This window comes from Halichoeres trimaculatus, unplaced genomic scaffold (assembly GCF_033239565.1).
Source record: "Halichoeres trimaculatus isolate MK-OKI-2021-1 unplaced genomic scaffold, fHalTri1.1 fHalTri1_scaffold_6, whole genome shotgun sequence".
NCBI classification, from domain to species: domain Eukaryota; kingdom Metazoa; phylum Chordata; class Actinopteri; order Labriformes; family Labridae; genus Halichoeres; species Halichoeres trimaculatus.
In genome coordinates, this window is record NW_027437184.1 from 38,620,264 (window position 1) to 38,641,357 (window position 21,094).

A 21,094-nucleotide genomic window follows, 5' to 3' on the forward strand; every position below is an offset into this window, starting at 1 on the left:
CTGAGATTTTAAATAAAAAAAGGTCAAACAAGCAGCTCCAACACAAAGTATCCTGAAAGGCTGGGCAACAGGATGTGTTTTTTTACCCCTTATAAGACACATCTGAGAACAGAAGAAAAGAGAAAAGTGTTTTCTTTGGATAAAGTTGTGCAGCAGACCAACATCATCTCGGGGTGAATCAAATGAAGAAGGATGTCTCCATCTGCTCTAAGGTCAGCTGACATAGTATCTGAGGCAGCAGGTTGGGACTTTACTGTAGAAAAATATAAAGTTACCTTAAACACAAGACCCACCACTGCAGTCTGACGGACACTTTGGGATTTTCTCTAACGTTAGTTAAAGTCTAACGTTAGCTCCTAGCTGTGTTGTTCATCATGTCTCTTTGTTTGTTGGGAGTTCATTGGCCTGTTTTGTTCTAGTTTTTGTTCTTTGGTGATTATACATCATTGTTAGCTGTTGTCCAAAGGGCTCTGGTTTAGCTGGTGTCAGGGTCTGGAGCTTATCTGTAATAGCCCAGAAAACAAAGGTTGTCAAATATTGTGCTGAATGATTCAGTGTTAACCCTGTAGCTCCAAACCAGCAGAGACACACTCATAGTAAAGATGGTAAAATGAAGGTTATATTTTTGTCCTGACCAATGCTGATCCTCTGTCTTGTTGTCTGAGATGCTGATGCTAACCAGATGCTGTTTATCAGGTTTGCTCTGGGACCTGTAAATTTAGTCTGAAGCTTTTTATCGACCTTCAACAAAAAAATGATTCATATTTCCCTCCAATGTGGACTTAAGAGACTTTTAGGGACTGAAAGATAATCTGTGATCTTTCTGTCTCCAAAAATCATCAACAGCATCCTGGGAAATGTCTCCTGCTGTGACACCTGCTATAGCACCTGTTACTGAATGTTCATTGTTTGTCCCTGCGAGTGGAGGGGGCGCGGCTTAGCCAAAAGTCAAGAGTCCTGGCCACAACACAACTTCTCACTGTCTGATGGCATGTCCCTGCAGTTTCCACACGGGCACCATTGAAGTTCAGGTAGGTTGGCAGACAGCAGAGAATGACGTCTATGTTGATGCACCACCAGTGCGTTAAAAACCAGGCCAAACTCTCTCTTATGAAATGGTTTCATGGCTAATGATCTGCAACCTTGTGGCTCCAACTCTTGAAGAAGCTTCTGTGAGAGCAGAAGTACAATGGGTGGAGACTGCAGAGATATATTGCACTGTGCCTCTGTTATACTCACAAGTAGCTGTGTGTAGTTGATATTTCCTTTATTATTTGAACACTTATCTATAAGATACATATATTGGCAATAATTTTTGTTGGCTGGTCTTCAGTTAATATATTTGCTACTGTAGAGCTTCCACCCTTTCGAGTTGCTGTCTCGGCACCACATCTCTCGTCCTTGCTCATCCTCTGTCTCAATCCCTCCCTCCGCCTTTCCCCTGACCCCTGACCCCACAGCCTCTCTGCCAACGGGGCTCTGTCGTTCTGTATTCAGAGTCATAGTCTGTGTCAGGAGAGGTTGGGGAAAATGTGCTCACTGCACCAGTCCAGACATGAAAAAAGGAAAACATGTTGGCGTTGGCTTCTTGTCAGAATCACATGAGAATCAGAATCACATGGCAGTATTCTGTCAGCTTGATTTGCTTGTAAATGAATAAGGTAAAGCTTACAAACTTATTTTAACTTGTGCTAACATGCCAAGTCAGGTGCAGGGCTCTTGAGTCTCCCCCACGTAGAAACGTGATGCTACAGGTGGTTGCTGGGCTAGTGAGTGTGCTCAGGTAGTCACGATCAGAGACTGTGGGTGTGTGCTGCTGCTGGCACTGATCCAAGAAGGAGGAGCCCAGTTTGAAATTTGTGTTTACAACAAGTAACAAAAATTACTGCAGACTCTACCTTTTTTTTCCATCTTTATCAGGAGAGCAGGTTTTTAAAGACTAATTTAAAATATTTTTTTTCTAATTTTACCAACAGTTCTTAAACAAGAGTGTCAGGATCTGCACAGCCTACACTCACAGTCTTCAGGGATGTACTACAGCTTATAAAGCTCCTGGATCAAAGGCTGAGTGCTCTCAAAACCAGAATTCTGCACATTGTTTTGCATGCAGACATTTTTCACTCCCCTCTGCTCTCGAAAGAACATTCTCCCCAGGTAGTGGTTTTTCAAACTGGAAAATGGCATCGTATAAGCATGAAGGATTGCAGATGCACACAAAGTCAGAGCACCAGCTCAATATCCTTGATGCGTGGACACAGTACAACAGGTGTGACCTGGGTTAAATACAGCTTTACTGTGCACAGCCACCCAAGACACTGCACAGTGAGGTCACAGAGAGTCAAAGGACATGAAACAAAGCAGAGTCTGTAACATCCACGCAGGAGGAAAACTTGCCTAAACAAGAACAAACTTCCTGAGCATAGGTTCTGTTTTAATGGAACTGAGCATTAAAGTTTTTTTTGCATTTTGAACATGTGGATAAATGCATTGCTGCTGGACAAACAGGCAAGATTGGAAACAGGCTCCAAAAGTATGAGGAATGAATGGGGGACATAGTGGTGTGTGTGCTTGTTGTGAGCCAAGCCTTTGAGGTAACACCCCCTCTCAAAGAACTATGCAAACTCATGATAATGGTGTGTGTGATCAAAAGCCAATCAAACCATCCAATCCTCTGAAATGTGAGTTAATGCAGCAGGAAGTTAAGTATCTCCTCGACCATGGTTTTTGCAGATCCAGGCAGTCGCCCCTGGTGCTCACCTCTCCATGTCCCTGAACCTGATCAGACCCTGTGTTTCTGTAACGATTTTAGGAAAATAAATGTAACTTAACTAGATTCATTCCTGCTTCAACGCATGGACAACTGTCAAACATGCGAGATCTGCCAAGTCTGTCCCCAACCTCAACCTCCTTGAAGGTTATTGGCAGGTCCAACTCACTGCATGTGCCTCTGACCCTCAGCCACATTCTCTGGTACACAGTCATGTTATCCAGCCTGAGAACCCACTTTCCAAAGGATTCTGGTGTTTTAAGAGATGTTAAAAACTGTGAGGTACAAATTTGGATGATGTCATCCAAATGTCATGGCCGATTCATCAACTTGTTCTGAACATGTGAAAATCCTTGGGGAGGTTTTGGATTGTTCAAATTCCACTTCCCTTGAATTCAAGTTGGCCAAATCCTAGTTTAGGAAGGCCATTGTTAGGATAGCAGGTGTGGTAGGGTCATGTGTGCCCAGTTGCTGCAAAAGTGTAAACAATCATGGATTTCCCGGCTCCTCATATGCATGGTGAGCTTTGTCGTTTCCTGGGAATGGCTGGTTATTCTGCAGAATATTTTCTGACATTGCAGCTTCTCTGACAAGTCGGTGAGCCTTAAAACACTGTTCCAGCTGTTTGAAAAAAGGGTCAGCTGTGTTTTGAGGCTGCCAAAGCCCTCCTCTGCAGCAGCACCACTCTGCTCATCACTCCAAACTTCACCTGCCCCTTCAACCTGGAGGTAAATGCCAGTGCCCTCGGTGCCGGCACAGTGGCGGTGGGTGCAGGTGAGGAGACATGCAGCAGAGTTTTGGATGTGCTGTAACTTATCAAGGATTTTGGAAGATTAGCCATAGAGGATGCTTTTACAGTGGTCTAAACAAAATGTAACGATTACATGAACAAGTGTTTCAGCAGCAGAGAAAGAGAGGAACGGACGGAGGTTGAAAAAGGCTGTGTTGGTGAGCTGGTGTGGTGTGGTGGTGAAAAGAAAAAATACTAAAAAAAATGATACTGAGGTTACTGATGTGAGGTGAGGAAGATAGTAAGGAGTCACTGAATGTAAGACTAACACTCTGGATGGGATTGGTTAGGGACTTGGGGCCGATGATTATGAGGTCAGATTAGTCATGCTTAAAGGTAGGTCATATTTTTTAAAGTATTCTTTAAAATAACTGTCAAATAGTCATCTATACACATGTAGCATGTCATACACATAGTGCACTGACTCTGTGATGAGAAATGTCCGTGGTCTGTATCAGCAGCTAGGCAGCGATGAGTAAGCCCAAAATAACACTGTCAGCTAAAACGATAAAATACACACAAATGAAAAATCTTTATTGTTATATGGTACATGCACTATCAGCATTCATAGAGAAATCACCAACCATCATCTTTATAGTGTTTTTATTTTGCTTGATCAGAAATAAAAACACTTGGATACTTGGGTTTGTTAGTTATACAACATTACTTACTATTAATATTACCAATGAAGGTAAATTTGTTGAAGATAAAACAGACAAAATATATCAGAAGTAATTTGAGGCTAAACCCGTTCATCAGAAATCCTTCGGGCTTGTAGATTCTGGACTGGCTGGAGGTCTTGCTCTGCTCCGCCAACAGCGGTACATCCCCCAGCCTCTGTCCCTCTCATCAAAAGAGCTCTAACAAAAAATAAATGAACAAAAATGTTACAAACCAAAAGCGAAAATCCGACTGTAAACAATGGTGTACCAAAATATGTATGTATGCTCTGTAGTCATTCAGTAGCTTCTCATAAGAAAATGTAATCCTAAACGTACACACAAACACCCAAACCAATCGTTACTTTTTACTTCTGACTGTTGTTTCCAGCTCTCTGGTTAGCAGGCGTTGTTAGCCAGGCAATAATAAATCTGTCATTTCTCATCTACCAATCAGATAAGCACAACATACGTGCTAGCATAACCGTTCGTGCACTAAAAGTCCTCATTTCCATCTACTCCTGATGTGGTAAAGTGAATTTACTTACATGACAATGAGACATTCTTCCTTTTCTTTGATGAATAAATACCGCAAACGATGTAGCAAGTTAGCTCTCCACCACTACCTGTACTCATCCTCCAGCTGTCGTCTGCCTCTGCGCGTTCATGTGGTTCAGGAGGTGGTTTCGGGAGAAGCCTGGAGGGAGGGGGTGGGGTTGCTTCGGTTGTATCGAAAATCCACTTAAGGGCTGCAGCTCGCTCAATCTGACCTACCCTACCTTTAAGTGATAGGAAATTGTGGTTCATCCATGTTTTTATTTCAGTATGGAAGGTAATGATTGTGTATCTGTGGTTATGGGTCGGGTGAAAATGTAGAGCTGTATGTCATTGACATAACAGTAAAAATGAAGACCATGTTGACGTATGGTGTCACCAAGGGGGAGCAGGTATATGATGAACAGAAGGGGACCAAGCATCAAGCTCTGGGGGATGCCTTGAGCAAGAGGAGTAGTGTGAGAGGAGCAGTTGTTGATGTAGCCAGGAGAGGGCTGGCCCAGTGATGATGACAGTGTGTCCCAGACAGGAGAGGAGAATAGCGTGGTTTATTGTACCAAATGCAGCGGTAAGGTCGAGGAGGATAATAACGTTGAAATGGCCAGAATCTGAGGACAGGAGTAGGTCATTTGTGATTTTGAGGAGTGCTGTTTCTGTGCTGTGCTGGGGACAGAAGCCAGATCGAAATGGTTTAATATGAATGTTATTTGTGAGGTGGGACTTGACTTGATGGGCGATAGCACATTCCAGGAATTTTGACCAATGGGGAGGTTGGAGATAGACCAGAAGTTACACATAATGTCAGGCTGGAGTCCAGGTTTCTTTAAAATAGGGGTAGCAGATACAAGTTTGAGATTGTTGGGTTCTGAAACAGGGTTGAGGGAGGAGTTTATGATGTTTACTCTGAAAGTGGAAATTGCAGGGAGACAGTTAAACCATGTTGGTAGGGAAGGGGTCAAGATTACATGTTGATTTTTTTACTTGATGTACGACTTGGCAAGCTGTGAATTTATTGAGTGGCTCAGCATCCCTGACAGAATACACAAAGCTGCCCATTGCTAGAAACCGCAGGGGGATGCTCAGTGGGAGGGGCATTTTATAGGATTTTTTTATTTTATTTTATTTTTTTTTAATTTTATAAAGGGACCATGTACAATATTAAACATAAATGTCACCATTTGATGCATTGTATCAGAGTTAGCTTGGAGCTAGTTTACATCTGCAGTCCCTTGGCAGGTCCGATTAAAACATCACATTGTAGTAAAAACTCACACGCTTACACACACACACAAACACACACACACCCACACACTCACATGCATGCACACACTTGTATTATTTCATTTCTTAATTTAAGTTTGAAATATCGTTGGTATTTGTCGATAAAGTCAATAAATAATGTGAAATGTGTCATACCATGTAAATCTCAGTGAACGTGTTGTGAATGAGGATGCTTGTGGACTGGGAGTTTTTTAGTTACAAATTCTTATCTAAAAAAAATAATGTCATCCAAAGTCTTGAAATTCAGTCTGTTCCACTTTTTGGACACAACTTCCCCAGCTGTCGAAAACACTCACTCACATGGAACAGATGAGGCTGGAGTGCAAAGAAATTCTAATGAAAGCTGGTATAGGTTTGGATATGTTGTTTTTGGTTTCTCCAGTATGACAAAGGATCCTGGGACCTGGCAATGTTGCCCTCTGCCAGGTATCTGTGCACCTCCTGGATGGCATCAGCTGTGGCATTTTTAGTCTGCCTGCCCACTTCAATGTCAAATATTTGCCAAAGGTTATCTAAAAAAAAAAAGAAATTGGCATGTTAGTATATGATTTCCAAACAACAAAAAAATATGCTAAATAACATGCCTGAAGTGGGTGCAGACAGCTGTTGAGTCGATGGTCCAGGCTGGGGCTCATTTGTGTGTTGTTGGAAATAAGGTGAGTTGTATGACATACATCTAAGTGTCACTCCTACTCTGCTTTCCCAAACTGCCTTGCAGGGTACCTCTAACTGGGTGCTCAGTATCTTCCCACGCTGCTATCCTGACAGAGCTACTTTTTCCACGCTGCCTTACAGGGTACCTTTAACCGTGCACTAAGTCATGTTCCCACACTGTTATCCTGACAGGGTACATTTTCACACTGCCTTACAGGGTACCTTTTACTGTTCACCTCAGTTAGTTTCCCATACTGCGATCCTGACAGGGTACCTCACAGATAGTTTGTCACTCTCAAGTGATGTCTTAGCTCTAAATTTCTCAAATACTTGAACTACTTCTTATTGGAAATGTGATGCTATCAATCTGACCAAAATACACTAAAATTATTAATCTGACTCCATTCTCCTCTCACCTCTTTCCGCGCAGTTCGTTGATGGGGAAGGATCAGGAGACGTCCTGGTTCTCAGTTGAACACAAATTTATTAACAATATGTGAAGAATATGCATTTACAGAGATCTCTGGTGCAGCCTCATTTCCCAGTTCCCTACATGTTGCAGAGACAGTTCATGAGACTGACCCCGACTCTCTCTCTCAACACCAATATATAGTCACTAACAGATTTTTTCTAAAGAATGTAGGTTGAGTCATCTTCTTATTGGCTCTCCAGGTGTTGTCCCCCTCTGATTGGCTGCTGGCCGTCTTCTGGCTCTGTCTGTGACTGGCATTCATCAAGTGGGTGATCAGCCCCCCTTCACTTATCTGTAGAGAAACTGTTAGACACACAAATCTCGCTTCCTTCCTTCCTTTAATTGTTTACCTTCCTCACTTTGACTGAAACACCTCAACTCTAAAAAAGTAATGCTGACTTGCGTTATTCGTGTTACACAGTTACTTCTTTTTATTATTGGGTACAAACATTAACTTCACTTGTGGTCACTCTCTACTCTGGGTGCTCCATAAAATCCCAGAAGCCTCCAGCCCCCCTCAAGTGTCCTGCAATTCATACCAACAACAATGAGCACATGTGTACAACCAAGTTAGTAAAAGCACATCTGTATAGTATTGTTAATAAAAACATGTCTACATGGGCTATAAATTCTTTCAGTGTCCAATTACAGATGCACATTCAGACTGCAGTCTGCTGATGGCCTCATTGCATTTGGAGGAACTGCGGAACCTGAGTGATTTAAATCTGGGGTCTAGAAGTGTTTCTAGGGTCAACAAACCTTATGACTCCAGATTGGAAGCAGTATCTGTGACTCGATTCAGGTGTTCATGTAGGTGTATGGCTGTCTGTGTGCGCAAGGTGGAAGCATTACGCTCTAGTGCATGATAGACTGGACTATTGCAATGCACTTCTCATCGGGATCCCTAGCAAGAGCCTGCAAAGGCTACAATACATCCAAAACTCTGCAGCTAGGATCCTGATGAGAGTGCACAAACATGATCATATCACCCCCATCCTCCGTTCACTACACTGGCTTCCGGTCCCCAGCAGAATCGAATACAAGGTTTCCCTCCTCACTCACCAGTGCATCCATGGACATGCCCCCCCCTACCTCAAAGAGCTTCTCACTCCACAACACTCATCACGCTCCCTCCGCTCCACAGACTCAAACCACCTCCTCCAGACACCCAGGTCTAGACTGAGGACCATGGGTGACAGGGCCTTCAGTGTTGCTGCACCCCGTCTGTGGAATGCCCTCCCTGATACCCTGAGGGCTCCACAGTCCACAGACTGTTTTAAAAGGAACCTTAAGACTTTCCTTTTTAACAAGGCTTTTGGTTCTTCTTAGTTGTCGCTGTTTTAGATCTTTTTAACTGCCCTTTTTTAACTGGTAGCCCTTTGAGATCTTTTGATGTAAAGGGCAATACAAATAAAATTTATTATTATTATTATTATTATTATGATAGAGCATTTTCATCATCAGGATGACCTTTGACCCCGACACTCACCTCTCTTCAGACAACTCCACTGTATCTTGATGGAAAGGAGCAAGCACAAGAAGTATTTCTCCTATGATGGAATACTCATCAGCTGTACGTGGAGTCAAATCTGTTTTTAGAGAGGCCAGAGACACCCACACTGGTTCCCTCTCATCATGCAGCCTTGACAGCATTTAATATGTGCTGTTCCATCGTGTTGGCACCTCACTGATAAGTTTCAGGGTTGGCCGTCCCATCTGTTGCTGCACTTGAGCAAGCTTCTCCTTGGCTGTAGTGCTTGATCTGAAGTAAGTGACAATGTGCCTAGCTTTGTGTCTGATGGATGTAAGTGTGGGGATCTGATCACATGATTTTCTAACAATTAAATTGAGACTATGTGCAATGCAAATTGATTGCCGAATTTGGAGATGTCTGGTGGTTGCAATCATGTTTGGTGCAGTGTCAGTCACAAGACACTTTACTTTATTGGTTATGGCCCAGTCCTCCATCATGCCCCTTTTGACTTGGGCCAAATTGTCAGCAGTGTGACTTTGTGGAAAGTATTGCACTCCTAACACAGATGTACACAACAGCAAATTGTCATTAATGTAGTGACAGGTGAGAGCCAAGTAAGCCTCCATGTTCACAGAAGTCCACATTTCAGCTTACACCAAGTCAAACCATTAACAAATCAATATATTTAAATTAAAGATTAAATAAACTGGATATATCAACCACTACTTAAGATAATTTCCACACAAACCTTTCTGGTTGGCAAAACATATGAGGGCTCAAGGACCTGAACCAGTTCCCTGAACCCTTCACACTCTACAATGCTGAGGGCCTGGCAGTCCTTCAGCATGAAGTTCAAAACAGCTTCATCAAGCATCTGCTTTCTGGAGGCTTGATGGTTCAAAAAGAAGTAAAGAATAAATTAATAGTAATTATTATCAATAAAGCAACTGTGTGTAAGTTTTAGAGTGGCTGTATTCCTGAGTTTATCCTGGGTGTATCAGGGACTTCACTCTCATGCCTGGCCCTGTAATGCCTCAGCATTGAAGATAGGCTTTTATTTAAACAAGATAGTTCCGTCAAACAAATGTGACATTTAACCTGCAGAAAATAAGATGAATAGTAAACTAATTATGGTGTCAGATCAGCATCTTGATGTGGCACACCTGTGAGGTGGGATGGATTATCTCAGCAAAGCAGAGGTGCTCACTTTCACACATTTAGAAAGATTTGTGAACAACATTTGAAAGAAATGGTAACATTGTTTATCTGGAAGGAATTTTAGATCCTTGAGTCCATCATGAAAAATGGGAGCAAAAACAAGTGTTGCGTTTATAGTTTTGTTGAGTCTACAATGTTGCCCTTGTCCCAGACCTAACTGAAACCATCCTTGCAACTCCAGCAATCGTTAAAAGTAAAAATCTAAATAAGTGAAATGTTACACCTGTTAATCCAAACTCTGACAGCAAATCAACAAGCAGTCTTTATAACCACTGCACTAGGCCTGGCAGTAATAAGACCAAATCAATAAATACAACGCTCCCCCCTGATGACAGGGCCTGTAGACAGCCCTGGGACACCCTGAGTGTCCTGTTCCTGTGCTGCTTGGCATCCAGGTGGAAACTGTTCAGCCACCTCTGCAGGGGGCGTAGCGACAATAGGCCCAGGGGCACGACAGCCCACGCTGCCGTTAATTTTCCCAGTAGGTGGAGGTAAAGGCTGTAAAGCAGCGTTACCCGCCATTCAAATTGAGGTGGGAGACTCAGGATGGACAGGCCTTCATACTGACAGTCTAGAGCCAGCCCAATGAAGGCTGTTCTCTGGGAGGGAGAGAGGGAGCACTTCTCTCTGTTCACCCTGAGCCCCAGATGTGCTACATGGGAGAGGAGGAGAGCAGTGTCCTGGGCCGCCTGAGAACGGATGGTGCACAGATCTGCCAGTCGTCTGAATATGGCATCATCTTCATGCCCTGAGACTGCAGGGGTGAGATGGCTTCAGTGACACACCATGTGAACACATGTGGAGAGAATGATAGTCCAAAAGGGAGAACTGTGAAGTGGAAAGAGTGGCTCTCTGATGCAAAGCGCAGGAACTGCCTGTGGTGAGGCTCCACCAGAATGTGGAAGTAAGCGTCCAACAAGTCCTCTGACATATACCATTCCCTTTTTGTGACAGCACAAATGACCTCCTTCGTGCTGAGCATGTGAAATGGCAGGGGTTTTAGAAACCTGTTTGGCCCCCTGAGATCCAGAGCAGGGTGAAATCTACCGCTTTTCTTTCTCTCATAAGAAAGTAGGTTGAGTAGAACCCCCGGGGCTGAGCGAGAGGGTCCACTGGTTTGATGGCACCCTTGGACAGGAGGGTGGATAACTCCTGTGACAAGGCTAGATTTTTTGCTGGATGGCATATGACTGTTATCTTGATGTGGCTGGTGGGGGTTGCTGTGGGAACTGAAGCCTGCACCCCCCCCCCCCCCCCCCAGCCAAGGTGGACAACACCCAGGGGTGTGAAGTACAGGCTGCTCAGCAGTGGAGTTGTTACTGGGAGAAATGACCAACTCCTGGTTGAGGCCACAGGTGCTCATGGGAAATGGAGTCTTTGGTCCAACACTTTGCCGCAAGCAAAACCAAACACCTCCCAAAAAAAGGACACGTCTTCAAAAAACATGAAAGGAAAAAATTAAAGTACAGAGTGATGAGCCGACGTTTAGGTGTCAAAGTAGATTTCTAATGAAAAGCAGCAAGTGTCCACAGACACGAGTTCAGTATTTCCACAGTCCTCTGGTATCATTTTATGGTTTCAGTCGTAAAAAAGCCCTGAGCCTGGTTTTTCTCAGCGCCAGTCTGCAGCTCAGTTATTTGATAAATAGCTGGGATGACTGAAGCCAAGGGCACGTTATCAAAAGAACAGAATGTCTTCAGAAACACACGACACGGGCAATAAGCGTCAGCTTTAATGCCTTCACAGAGTCGCATGTCTCGTACCACAAATCTAATCTAAGCACAGTCCAGTTTGAAAGGCACCATAAACAGTTAATATAAAGTCAATTTACACCAAGGACACCAAACACACAGGAGCAGGCTGAGACCCTTTAACTTCACATCATCACAGGAGCAGTAACTAAATCAGAGACCAGATGAGTTTACTATGGAGCGTTGGCCCAACCCTTCGTTTGGATTATGTATTCTTGAAACCTGATGTGAGAGGTGCTATCGAAGCAGTGTAGCCTCTCTGTGTGATGTTTACAGTGTATTTTTTATGGAGTTGTTTTCTTCCACCGCTTTCATCAGGTCTAATCTGAAAGGTCAAAAGAGCCTTAAACCTTACTTCTTCTGAAGGGTGCCACTGCGAGCAGTGTTTCAGTGGGTTTAACACAAGAGGAGACAGATAGTTTACTCTGTAGAAGCTGTAAAAGAAAGAAAAGATAAAAGAGGAGGATTGATAGGGGCAGTAAAACCTGACATGAGCAGCACTAGAGTACAGTCGGGAACATGATTCAGTCCCGCTGTTTAAATCAAGCTGTACTCATTCTCTCCTATCACCCCCACAAAGGTTGTTGTTTTTGTTTTTGTTTCATAAAGTTCACCCAAAGATCTGTCTATGTGCAGTCCATCAAGATGAACAAGTGGACATCTCTTTGTGTCTCTTCTTCATTTAGTGTCCAGTAAAGATCGTAAGACACAAACAGCTTTTATTAATGGGGCTGCTCAGCACACAACAGGACAAAGGCTTCCCATGACTGCCTTAGATATTTTCACAAAGCTTATTAAAATCAGTCACATTGTGTTTTTTCTTTCTGAAGGCTACTCGCTTGCATGACAATGACACTTTCTTCCTTTTCTTTGTTGAAAAAATACCGCAAACGATGTAGCAAGTAAGCTCTCCACTGCTACCTGTACTCACCCTCCAGCTGTGGACTGCCTCTGCATGTCCATGTGGTTCAGGAGGCATGATTTCAGGAGAAGACCAACACCTGAGATACACCAAATATGTCTGCAGTCAGACTCTGTTGCACTGCGTCTTGACTGTGTTTGTCACCTTACAATCAATCAATCAATCAATCAATCAATCAATCAATCAATCAATCAATCAATCAATCAGTTAAACTTTATTTATAGAGCACTTTTCACACAAAGACATTTTTCACAAAGTGCTTTACATGTCTAAAAACAACCCTAAGTCAGCAGGGGGCACATGGCAGCAAAGCACTGCCGTAGACTGCATGACTGACAGACTGAGGAGTTCCTGCTCTTCCCTCTCCATTGATCAGTCTCTCTTTGTTCCAGTTGGGCTCTCAAACCTCAAACCTGTTGACTCCTGGTCTGGCTCCGCTCATCATGTCTGTTTGTCGTTGTATTCAAGATAAATACAAACTGATTTTGACACCATTTGTTTTATTTTGAAAGTCACTTGGTGTTTTTAGTTAGGTAGTTTCCGGCCACGACTTCCTGTCTGCTCCATCTCCCTTATGCTGAATTTATACGTCACAGCTTCAGCAAAAATAGGATAGCTACGTGTTACCTGCAACATTACAGACCAGCCACACAAACAGACTGCAACAGAGCAGATCCACTGTGAGTTGACACATTGGGCTCTAATTTCGTGGCGCAGCGCAGGGGGCGCAAGCCTGGCGCAGCCTGCGCAGTCCTAATTTCGTGCGGCGCACCGCCGTGCACTGCCAATTTGACAATTTGGTAGACCGTCTGCGCAGAGATGGGTGTGACGACGCGCCAGGGGGAGTTGATGGCGCACCAGGGGGAGGTGTCAGCAGATTCATGTTGGCGCAGTGACAATTTTGTGCCAAAAAAGTGCGCTGAAAGCTCGCCAACTCCAACCTGGTCTATCCTCGGCGCAAGGCGCAGCGCACCCCACGCAGCTGTAATTTGGTGACAGGCGCACATGTGCGCACATGTCATCAAAGCCTCAGAGGCAGGTTTCCAGAGTGTCAGGCACATTTTAATGCAGTAAACAATCACAGTAATCACTATTTAATGTAACTGTCTGAACCAGCATATACATTTATATCTATATTAACTGTTCCATCACATCTGATGTCAGATTAAAGCCGTTTGTCATAATGGAAAGTTAACCTGACGGCAGCTGGAAGTTTGATGCACATCTTACAATTAAACAATAAACAGCCTTAACATCTGATACTGAGTATATATCTGGTTCTCTCATTTCATTTAATTCAAAGAAAAGAGGGAGAGAAAAGACGAAGAAAAAACAGACAAAATAAACGTTTGTCACTCAGGATTTACCCGTGATTTCCCATATTTCTCTGTTTTAGTCTTTATTTTTAACGTGATCTAAAAAGATGGAGTACATTATTGTAAGGAGGATGAGGCGGAGACACTGGGAGAGTATACAGTATATCACCAAAGGTTCTGTTATTTGGCGATGACAAACCAGGAGTGCAGGTGGATCAAAAGTATTCTGAATGGATAAGCCAGCTGTGTAACTGCCTCTTAATTTTTTACTCCGAATACAGACAAAGGAACAGATTAAATCTTTCCCGGGAGCTGGCCCACACGGTGACGTGTGTCGTGTCCTCCGATGCGCCCCGCTGTCCACTGACCTGCTGCAGGCACAGCGGCTCTGACCGTCTCCGCTACCAACACTCTCTCCGTGGTGCTGGAGATCACTCAGACCAATCAGACGCTGCGCCTCAGTCGCAGGGCATTTAAAGGCGAGGAGAGGCGCTCATTTGATTGGTGAAAACAGCGCTCGGCTGTGTCAAACCCACTCGCGGCTTTCTCCTCCCTCTCTGCCATTTGCACGGAGGGAGGCGTGGATGCGCAGCTCTGCGCTCATATGCGCCTGTACTGCGCCTCTCTTGGCACTGAAGGAAACTTGCAAAGTGCGCTGGTCACGCCCTGTGCGCACGGCGAAGGCTGGCGCAGGGCAGGTGCGCATGCGCCTACGCCTGGTCTACGAAATTAGAGCCCAGAGACTTGAAACCTTACTGATGCAGTGCCATGACAGAGCGGAGCTGGACCGGAGATGCATCTGGTGTATTTCAGCCGTCAACCAAAAAATGTTGTTCCTGAACCGGTTCAAATCATTCCAAGTCAGCCATAGGAGTTTAAATTGGTAGGTCATGAGCACTTTCTAAAGGACTTTTATTTCCCACAACAAGCACTAAAATTCACCAGGCCCATTTGTTATCAGGGGTTGACATTAACTCATTTGCTGCCATCAATGTCTGTAGACCTCAATTTGATTACAATCATTTACTGCGCCTATAGAAGTTAAATATGTTATAGCAGGGGGAGGCGGGGTCTGCTGGAGCTTGTCAATCAAATCATGTTGATAAACTTCGGTGTGCTCTTTGAATGGGGGATCAGTATGGATATGAGCAGAAGATGTGAGATGACAGAGACACAGCGAGACGCTGTAAATCAGAAAAGTTTGGGCAGCTCACGCTCAGAGACCTCAGAGAGGAGAGTCCACTCTTCTTAGGTAGTTTTGGTGTTTACATGGACAGAGAAAACAAGATAACCTAAATGAGGTAAGGTCAATCTGCCACTGACCCACAGGAAAGATGTCCTGATTCATTTATATGTCACGGTAGAGTACAAATTATTTTCTACAAACTACCTTGTGTTTCCTATACTCAACTTACTCATCTGCATATGTCGGTATTGATCAGCAGATTTGGCCTCGTTTATGTTTTGTTGGCCGACTTTTGATCAGAAACTGGAAGTTTTAAAAGCATTTTACCCATAAAAATGGATGAGAACAAGCCTGCAATCCATGTTCAGTTGTTTAATCTGACTTTTTTAGCTCACTGGAGGGAAAGGGGTAGAGACAGCAGCAGCATCCTTTTTTTGTCTTTCTTTCTAAAATGCAGAGTATTTTATCCTTTACATGTGCTCTAACCAAGCAGCAATCACTGGTCTAGAGCTAAAGCCTGCTGTTTCTTGAGTGTCCGCTTGAGTCTGGCTCCAGAAGTACCAGAGGTCACAAACACACCAAGCCACGACAAACTGTTCTCACAGCAGAAATAAACACATTTACAGCCTGGTACTAAAATGTCTCCCATCTCAAATGTGAATTTCTCTCTCGTGAGTTTTTTTCTAACTCAGTAGTTTAGGAGATATTGACATCACAAGCTCGCCCAATAAGAGGTACAGCTCAGATCACATGACTGATGGGCTGCAAGTGTGGAGACTTGAAGCTCCACTTCCAGTAACGATTCACTTCAACAATCTGTTTCAAAAAGAGAAAGGTTGCGTCAGAGTGAGTACACCTATTTATCACACAGCCTGTGACGCCAACGCACTCAGAGGGACACGAAACATTGTCTACAGCAGTATTTTTAAAGTTATGTATAATATGCCTATAATAAGTGCTGTAGTGGCTGAATTCTCTTTACTCTGCCAGGTGGCCATCGCAGGCATGCCAGGGCATCAGGGAACGACACAGGAAGTGAATGTGTTTGTGCTGCAAGACCAACATGACAGACATTTTAAGAACAAAAACAGAAGTGCCTTTCTCATCCACTTACAGTTGTTTTTAATGTCCTGGTCCTGCTCCAGAACTTCAAAAATACAAAAGTTTCTGATTTGTTTTTGTTCCGTTAAACGGTTCAGAGCCCTGGCTAGAAGGCAGGGTGATTTAACTACAACTCAACGAGGTCCATTTACAGAAGATATATCCAATCAAGGGCTGGTACATCATAACACATACACACACACATACACACACACACACACACACACACACACACACACACACACACACACACACACACACACACACACACACACACACAATTTGACAATCAAAGGAGAATATTATTATATCATAAATTATATTATTTTACATATCTGTAAAATAATTTCAAATAAATAAGTGTAATAATATTTACATCCATCATGAATATCATGAAACCAAATCTGTGCCCATCTTTCCAGAACAAAACCAGGACGGCAACATTCTGTTGTCTGATGAGAGCTCAGTGTGCCAGGGGGTTTTTGCCATTGTGAATTGGAAGCAGACAAGATGGATGATCTGCAGGCGAGTCTGTTAATTCTGCAAAATCAAAGCCTGGGAACACAACGCTCACAGTAATGAGAATAAATATTTATGAGCAGCATCAACCTGTTGTAAACTGGCCCGTTAAACACCTAATGCAACGCAGAACAAGCCAGAAAAACTACATTTTGCATACAGGGGTCATTCTTATCTTCTGAGTGACTTGTTTCTTGGAAATGCATTTTAAGTACACAATGTGTTATCAATAAAAAACAAGTCACATTTTGTAGCACTTTTAAAACTGTTTTTTTTTTTTACAAAGTTCTTAACGAGCATAGAAATAAAACATGTTGAAGTTCTGCAAATAATAGAACAGACAAACATCCATGGAAAACAGAGTGTGAGTGGAAGGCTTGTCTGAACAGACACACTTTGAGGATTCAGGAGTTAATCAGCTGCTGCATTACAGACTTCAGATTGAAAAACCTGTTATTAATTAATTAATTAATTAATAAAATAAAATAAAATAAAATAAAATAAAATAAAATAAAATAAAATAAATGAATAAATAAATTTTAAAAATGACAGTCTAGGCAAGGGAAAGGGTCAAAAGACAAAATCCCAAAAAGGGCACAGTTCAAATCAAGGAAAGGGTAAAATCTACAAAGGCTTAAAAGACACAAGCAGGACCACAACCAACCAAGCTGCATCAACATCTGAAAGTGACTGGATTAAATACTGGCAGGTGATTAGCAAACAGGTAACAGGTGTGAGCAGGCAGCTCGCGCGGTGTCCATGGGTGAATCCCAGCACAGTAAACTACATTCTCCTCTCTCCTTCACAACACCAGTAGAACTTTTTGAGTCACCATATTAAGTGGCATCACAAAGTCTTAATTGTGCTGGGAGAATAGAGGACACTGATGAAAAGAGCGATGAGCGAGGAAACATGAGAGCTGGCTTCCTGACAGACACGCCCCCATAAGGAATATCACTCACGGATCGGACGCTGCAGAGGCTCAGACTTCTCTGAAATCCACATCAACAGAGTTTAATGAGAGACTAAAGATGAGCTGAAAACAGTCAAAATACTGAACACAACCATCCAAAAAATCAATATAAAAGAGGATCAGTACCCAGAATTCATAACTGTTTGGGTCAAATTCATCATCGGCCAAAGTAATACATATAATACATATATAATAAAATAGAAAATCAATAGGCATGATCACTTATTTCTCTCGTTCATTGTCCTGTAGATCCCGCCTATTGAAGTCTGAGAGAAAAGTGTCTTAGAAAAAACTAAAAAAAAAAAAAAAAACACTTGTTACATTTCCTTCAGAGCAGTGGGCAGACCTTGGTGTTTTGACCAGTTCTTATTTCAGCAAGTCTGGTGAATATCTGGTGCTATTTTTAGAACAGAGTGTTTTGATCAGTTCACAGACAGATTCAGGGATTGCTACGACATATGAACATGTAGAGGTTTGAGAATCTGCAGACTTCAGCAGAAGACACTTGTGTCCACCACGGGTGTATTGCTCGTGCCTGCCTGTGTTTTGAGTTTGTTATTCTGTTCTTTGTTGTGTTACTTTGTAACACTTAACACAGCAAATATGTTGTGCTGACCCTGTTTCTGACATGTTTTAGAAAGAGACTTTTCGCTAACCCTACCAATAGACACAAACATCCAGCATTACAGTCTTTCTGCTGAGGTGAAGATTTGGTCTGCACGCAGCTTCAGAGGTAAATGGAAAATGATGGCGTGAACAAACTGTACCAGCACAGGACTGACAGATGTGAACCCTCGTACCCGCTGAGGTGTCCAGGTGCACTGTAAGTTCTCTGGCAGTGATTATGCTCTTTGTTACAGATACTGTTGGACACCACAGCTAATTGAATTTGCAGCTACAAGGCAGAGGTCAAACTGTCTCTAACTGTTCCCCTCATGGAAATGAGTTCAGGCCTCTGAAAAGCCTTGGTCATCAAATTGAACGAATCTGACAAATTCCTGTGCAGAGCTGCATAATGATGCACCTGACTCAGCATCAGCAGAATCTGCATCCCATATTAACTGAGCAGGACTCACTTCCAGTCATCTGCAGGATCCCCAGAAACTCTTACAGACATTTCACAGACCTTAGAGTTTTGTATTTCTGACGCATTTACAACCTAACATCATATAAATAAAGATATATGTATGTAGGTGTTCCACATTTTCTGAAACGTGTGATACTTACTCACTTTAGTCTTTTTCCTCACTCAAGTTGCTTTTACCTTGAACTAAAGTGGGTCTCTGGGATGTTTTTAACCACTTTCCCTGAAGGCATTTCATTGCATGTTTGATCTTTCAGCACTTAACTTTGTACATAGCCTGAGGGTCCAACATATTCCATAATATCATCTACAGACACACTCCACGAAAGGTAGATGGGGGGGTGTGAGGAAGGATCATTTATACTTTTTATACTTCACTACGGAAGGGATAAAGTGTTTTGTTGTGTATTGGATGGAAAATGGGTAATTTACTTATTAAAACAACCCCCCCCCCCCAAAAAAAAGAAAAAGAAGATAAAAGAAAACGTATAAAATGAAAAAGGCTGTTGACCTGATTACGTCTCTTAAAGAGCGGTCTCCCTCCATCCTATACCTGAGCACAACAGTTTGTGACTGGAATAAAAGCTGCACATAGAGACCCTCTGAAGGATCCCTGACAGAGTCTGGTCAAGATATAAGCATGTGTTGATGGAATGCCCAGAAAAGTGCAGCAGGCTTTCCTGCCATCCATGACACTGATATGGCAGAGTGTTTAGGTGTGTTTTCATGAGTTCTCTTCTCATAACAAGAGTCATATCAAGGCCTACACGTACAACATGTAGGCTACCAGGTGTTCTTTTTGGATGGATAACTTTGTTTCACTGCTGCATGTAACAATAGTCAAGCTGCTCTGATGTTGTTTTTATTTTTTTTTACTGAAAGTAGCCAGTGAAGTGCAGCATAGAGCAGTTTTTCCTCTCAGCACCCCCTGCTGAGAACATGTTCCCATAGCAATGTGTTGGAACGGCTCAGAGAGGTCACAAAATGCTACTCAATGAAAACACTCAACTTCTGTTTTGAGCCATGTTTGCAGTATTAGTATGAACAGTCATCTGGTGTTAATATTTCTGGGTCCTGACTAAGCTGAATCAGAAACTCCCTTCATACCCTCATGAAGATCAGTAGGTATAAATAATTTACTGCTGGTGTCAGGACTCGGGGTTACCACTGGTCCAGGTCCCTGTGAGGTCTGATCCTCAGTCCCCACTGGGATCAATCAGATGAGGGGAAAGAGTCCGGGCTTGGTGTGGTGACTGGGATGAACATTTAGTGACGTGTGTAATGGTGCGTTCACACTTTGTGTGAGTACATTCATTCGTGTGTGAACTACAGTAAAGTCGATGTGAAGACGACTTCCTGTCGAGCAGCAGCGGTTGGATGGTCTGAATGAGAGTATTCATCATATTCATGTCAGCACAGAGATAATGAGGAACAGACAGTACAGGCTCATTCATCTGTGTCTGTCTTCATCTCTGTAACACCACCTGTGTTACCCTCTGTTTAACAGCTTGCAGAAATTCAAGGTGGAGCCACCATAGTGTTGATTTTCGTCCTTCTATCATGACATAAACTTTAGTTCAAATCAGAACTTAAACACTGAACAGTCTGCGCTAAACTCAAATATCCTGTTTCTCACTCTGAGACACATTTTAGTCTCGCAGCTGGAGAGGGAAACGTTGGATTATTCCTATCGATCGGCACCGTCTGGAGGGTCTGGCTGCCGACAGAAGCGTTTACAAAGTCTTCTCCTCCACCATCTCTAAACCCTGAGGCTGCGTAGTCCTCTCTGAGTCAACCCTGTGAGTTGTTCTCTCTTCAGGCATCAGAGCTGACGCTGGAGATGCAGCTGATTTTAATGCCATGTATGTTTAAGGTTGCTCCAGTTCTCAACACCCAAGCTGTCATGGAAATAAAATAGTACAGTGCAGCTGTATTTAGATTCAGGCTTTTGGAGCCAAAACGTCTCTCTTTGATATTAGAAATGAAATTCGGCCTTGAAAAAAAAAAACACATCCTGAAACTGAAAAAAAAACCTTGGCATTGAAAAATGTGTATTATAAAAAAAATATAACGGCATCAAAACAGGTAACAGATAACATTTTGCTGGAGTAAAAAACAGGGACACGAAATGTGTAAAATTATTTCATTTTTATGAATTTCTGCATTCTGATGATTTTCAGTTCAAATCATGTTTTATTTAGTCAATGTTGCTTTATTAAATATAAACAACAGTTTAAATTCCAGTGATGTTTTTCTCTTTTGATCACTTTTTTAATTAGTTTGAGCTTTGTGTCATTTTTTGGCATAGAGGGGAGGGTTTGAGGGTACAGGCTAGAAGAGCACTGTTTGTATTTATTTTGCATTTTGTCAGC

At 42.8% G+C, this 21,094-nt stretch overlaps 1 protein-coding gene across 1 annotated transcript in view; it reads left to right on the top strand.

The window, feature by feature from the left end:
* Window positions 1–10,622, top strand: part of LOC141791262 (uncharacterized) — a 55,603-nt gene extending 44,981 nt beyond the window's left edge. Inside the window, exons 2-4 of the mRNA XM_074671540.1 lie at window positions 3,403–3,541; window positions 10,266–10,402; window positions 10,518–10,622. Of these exons, the coding sequence (XP_074527641.1) occupies window positions 3,403–3,541; window positions 10,266–10,402; window positions 10,518–10,622 (381 nt within the window). The remainder of the gene's footprint in view (window positions 1–3,402; window positions 3,542–10,265; window positions 10,403–10,517) is intronic.
* Window positions 10,623–21,094: the final 10,472 nt, after the last annotated feature.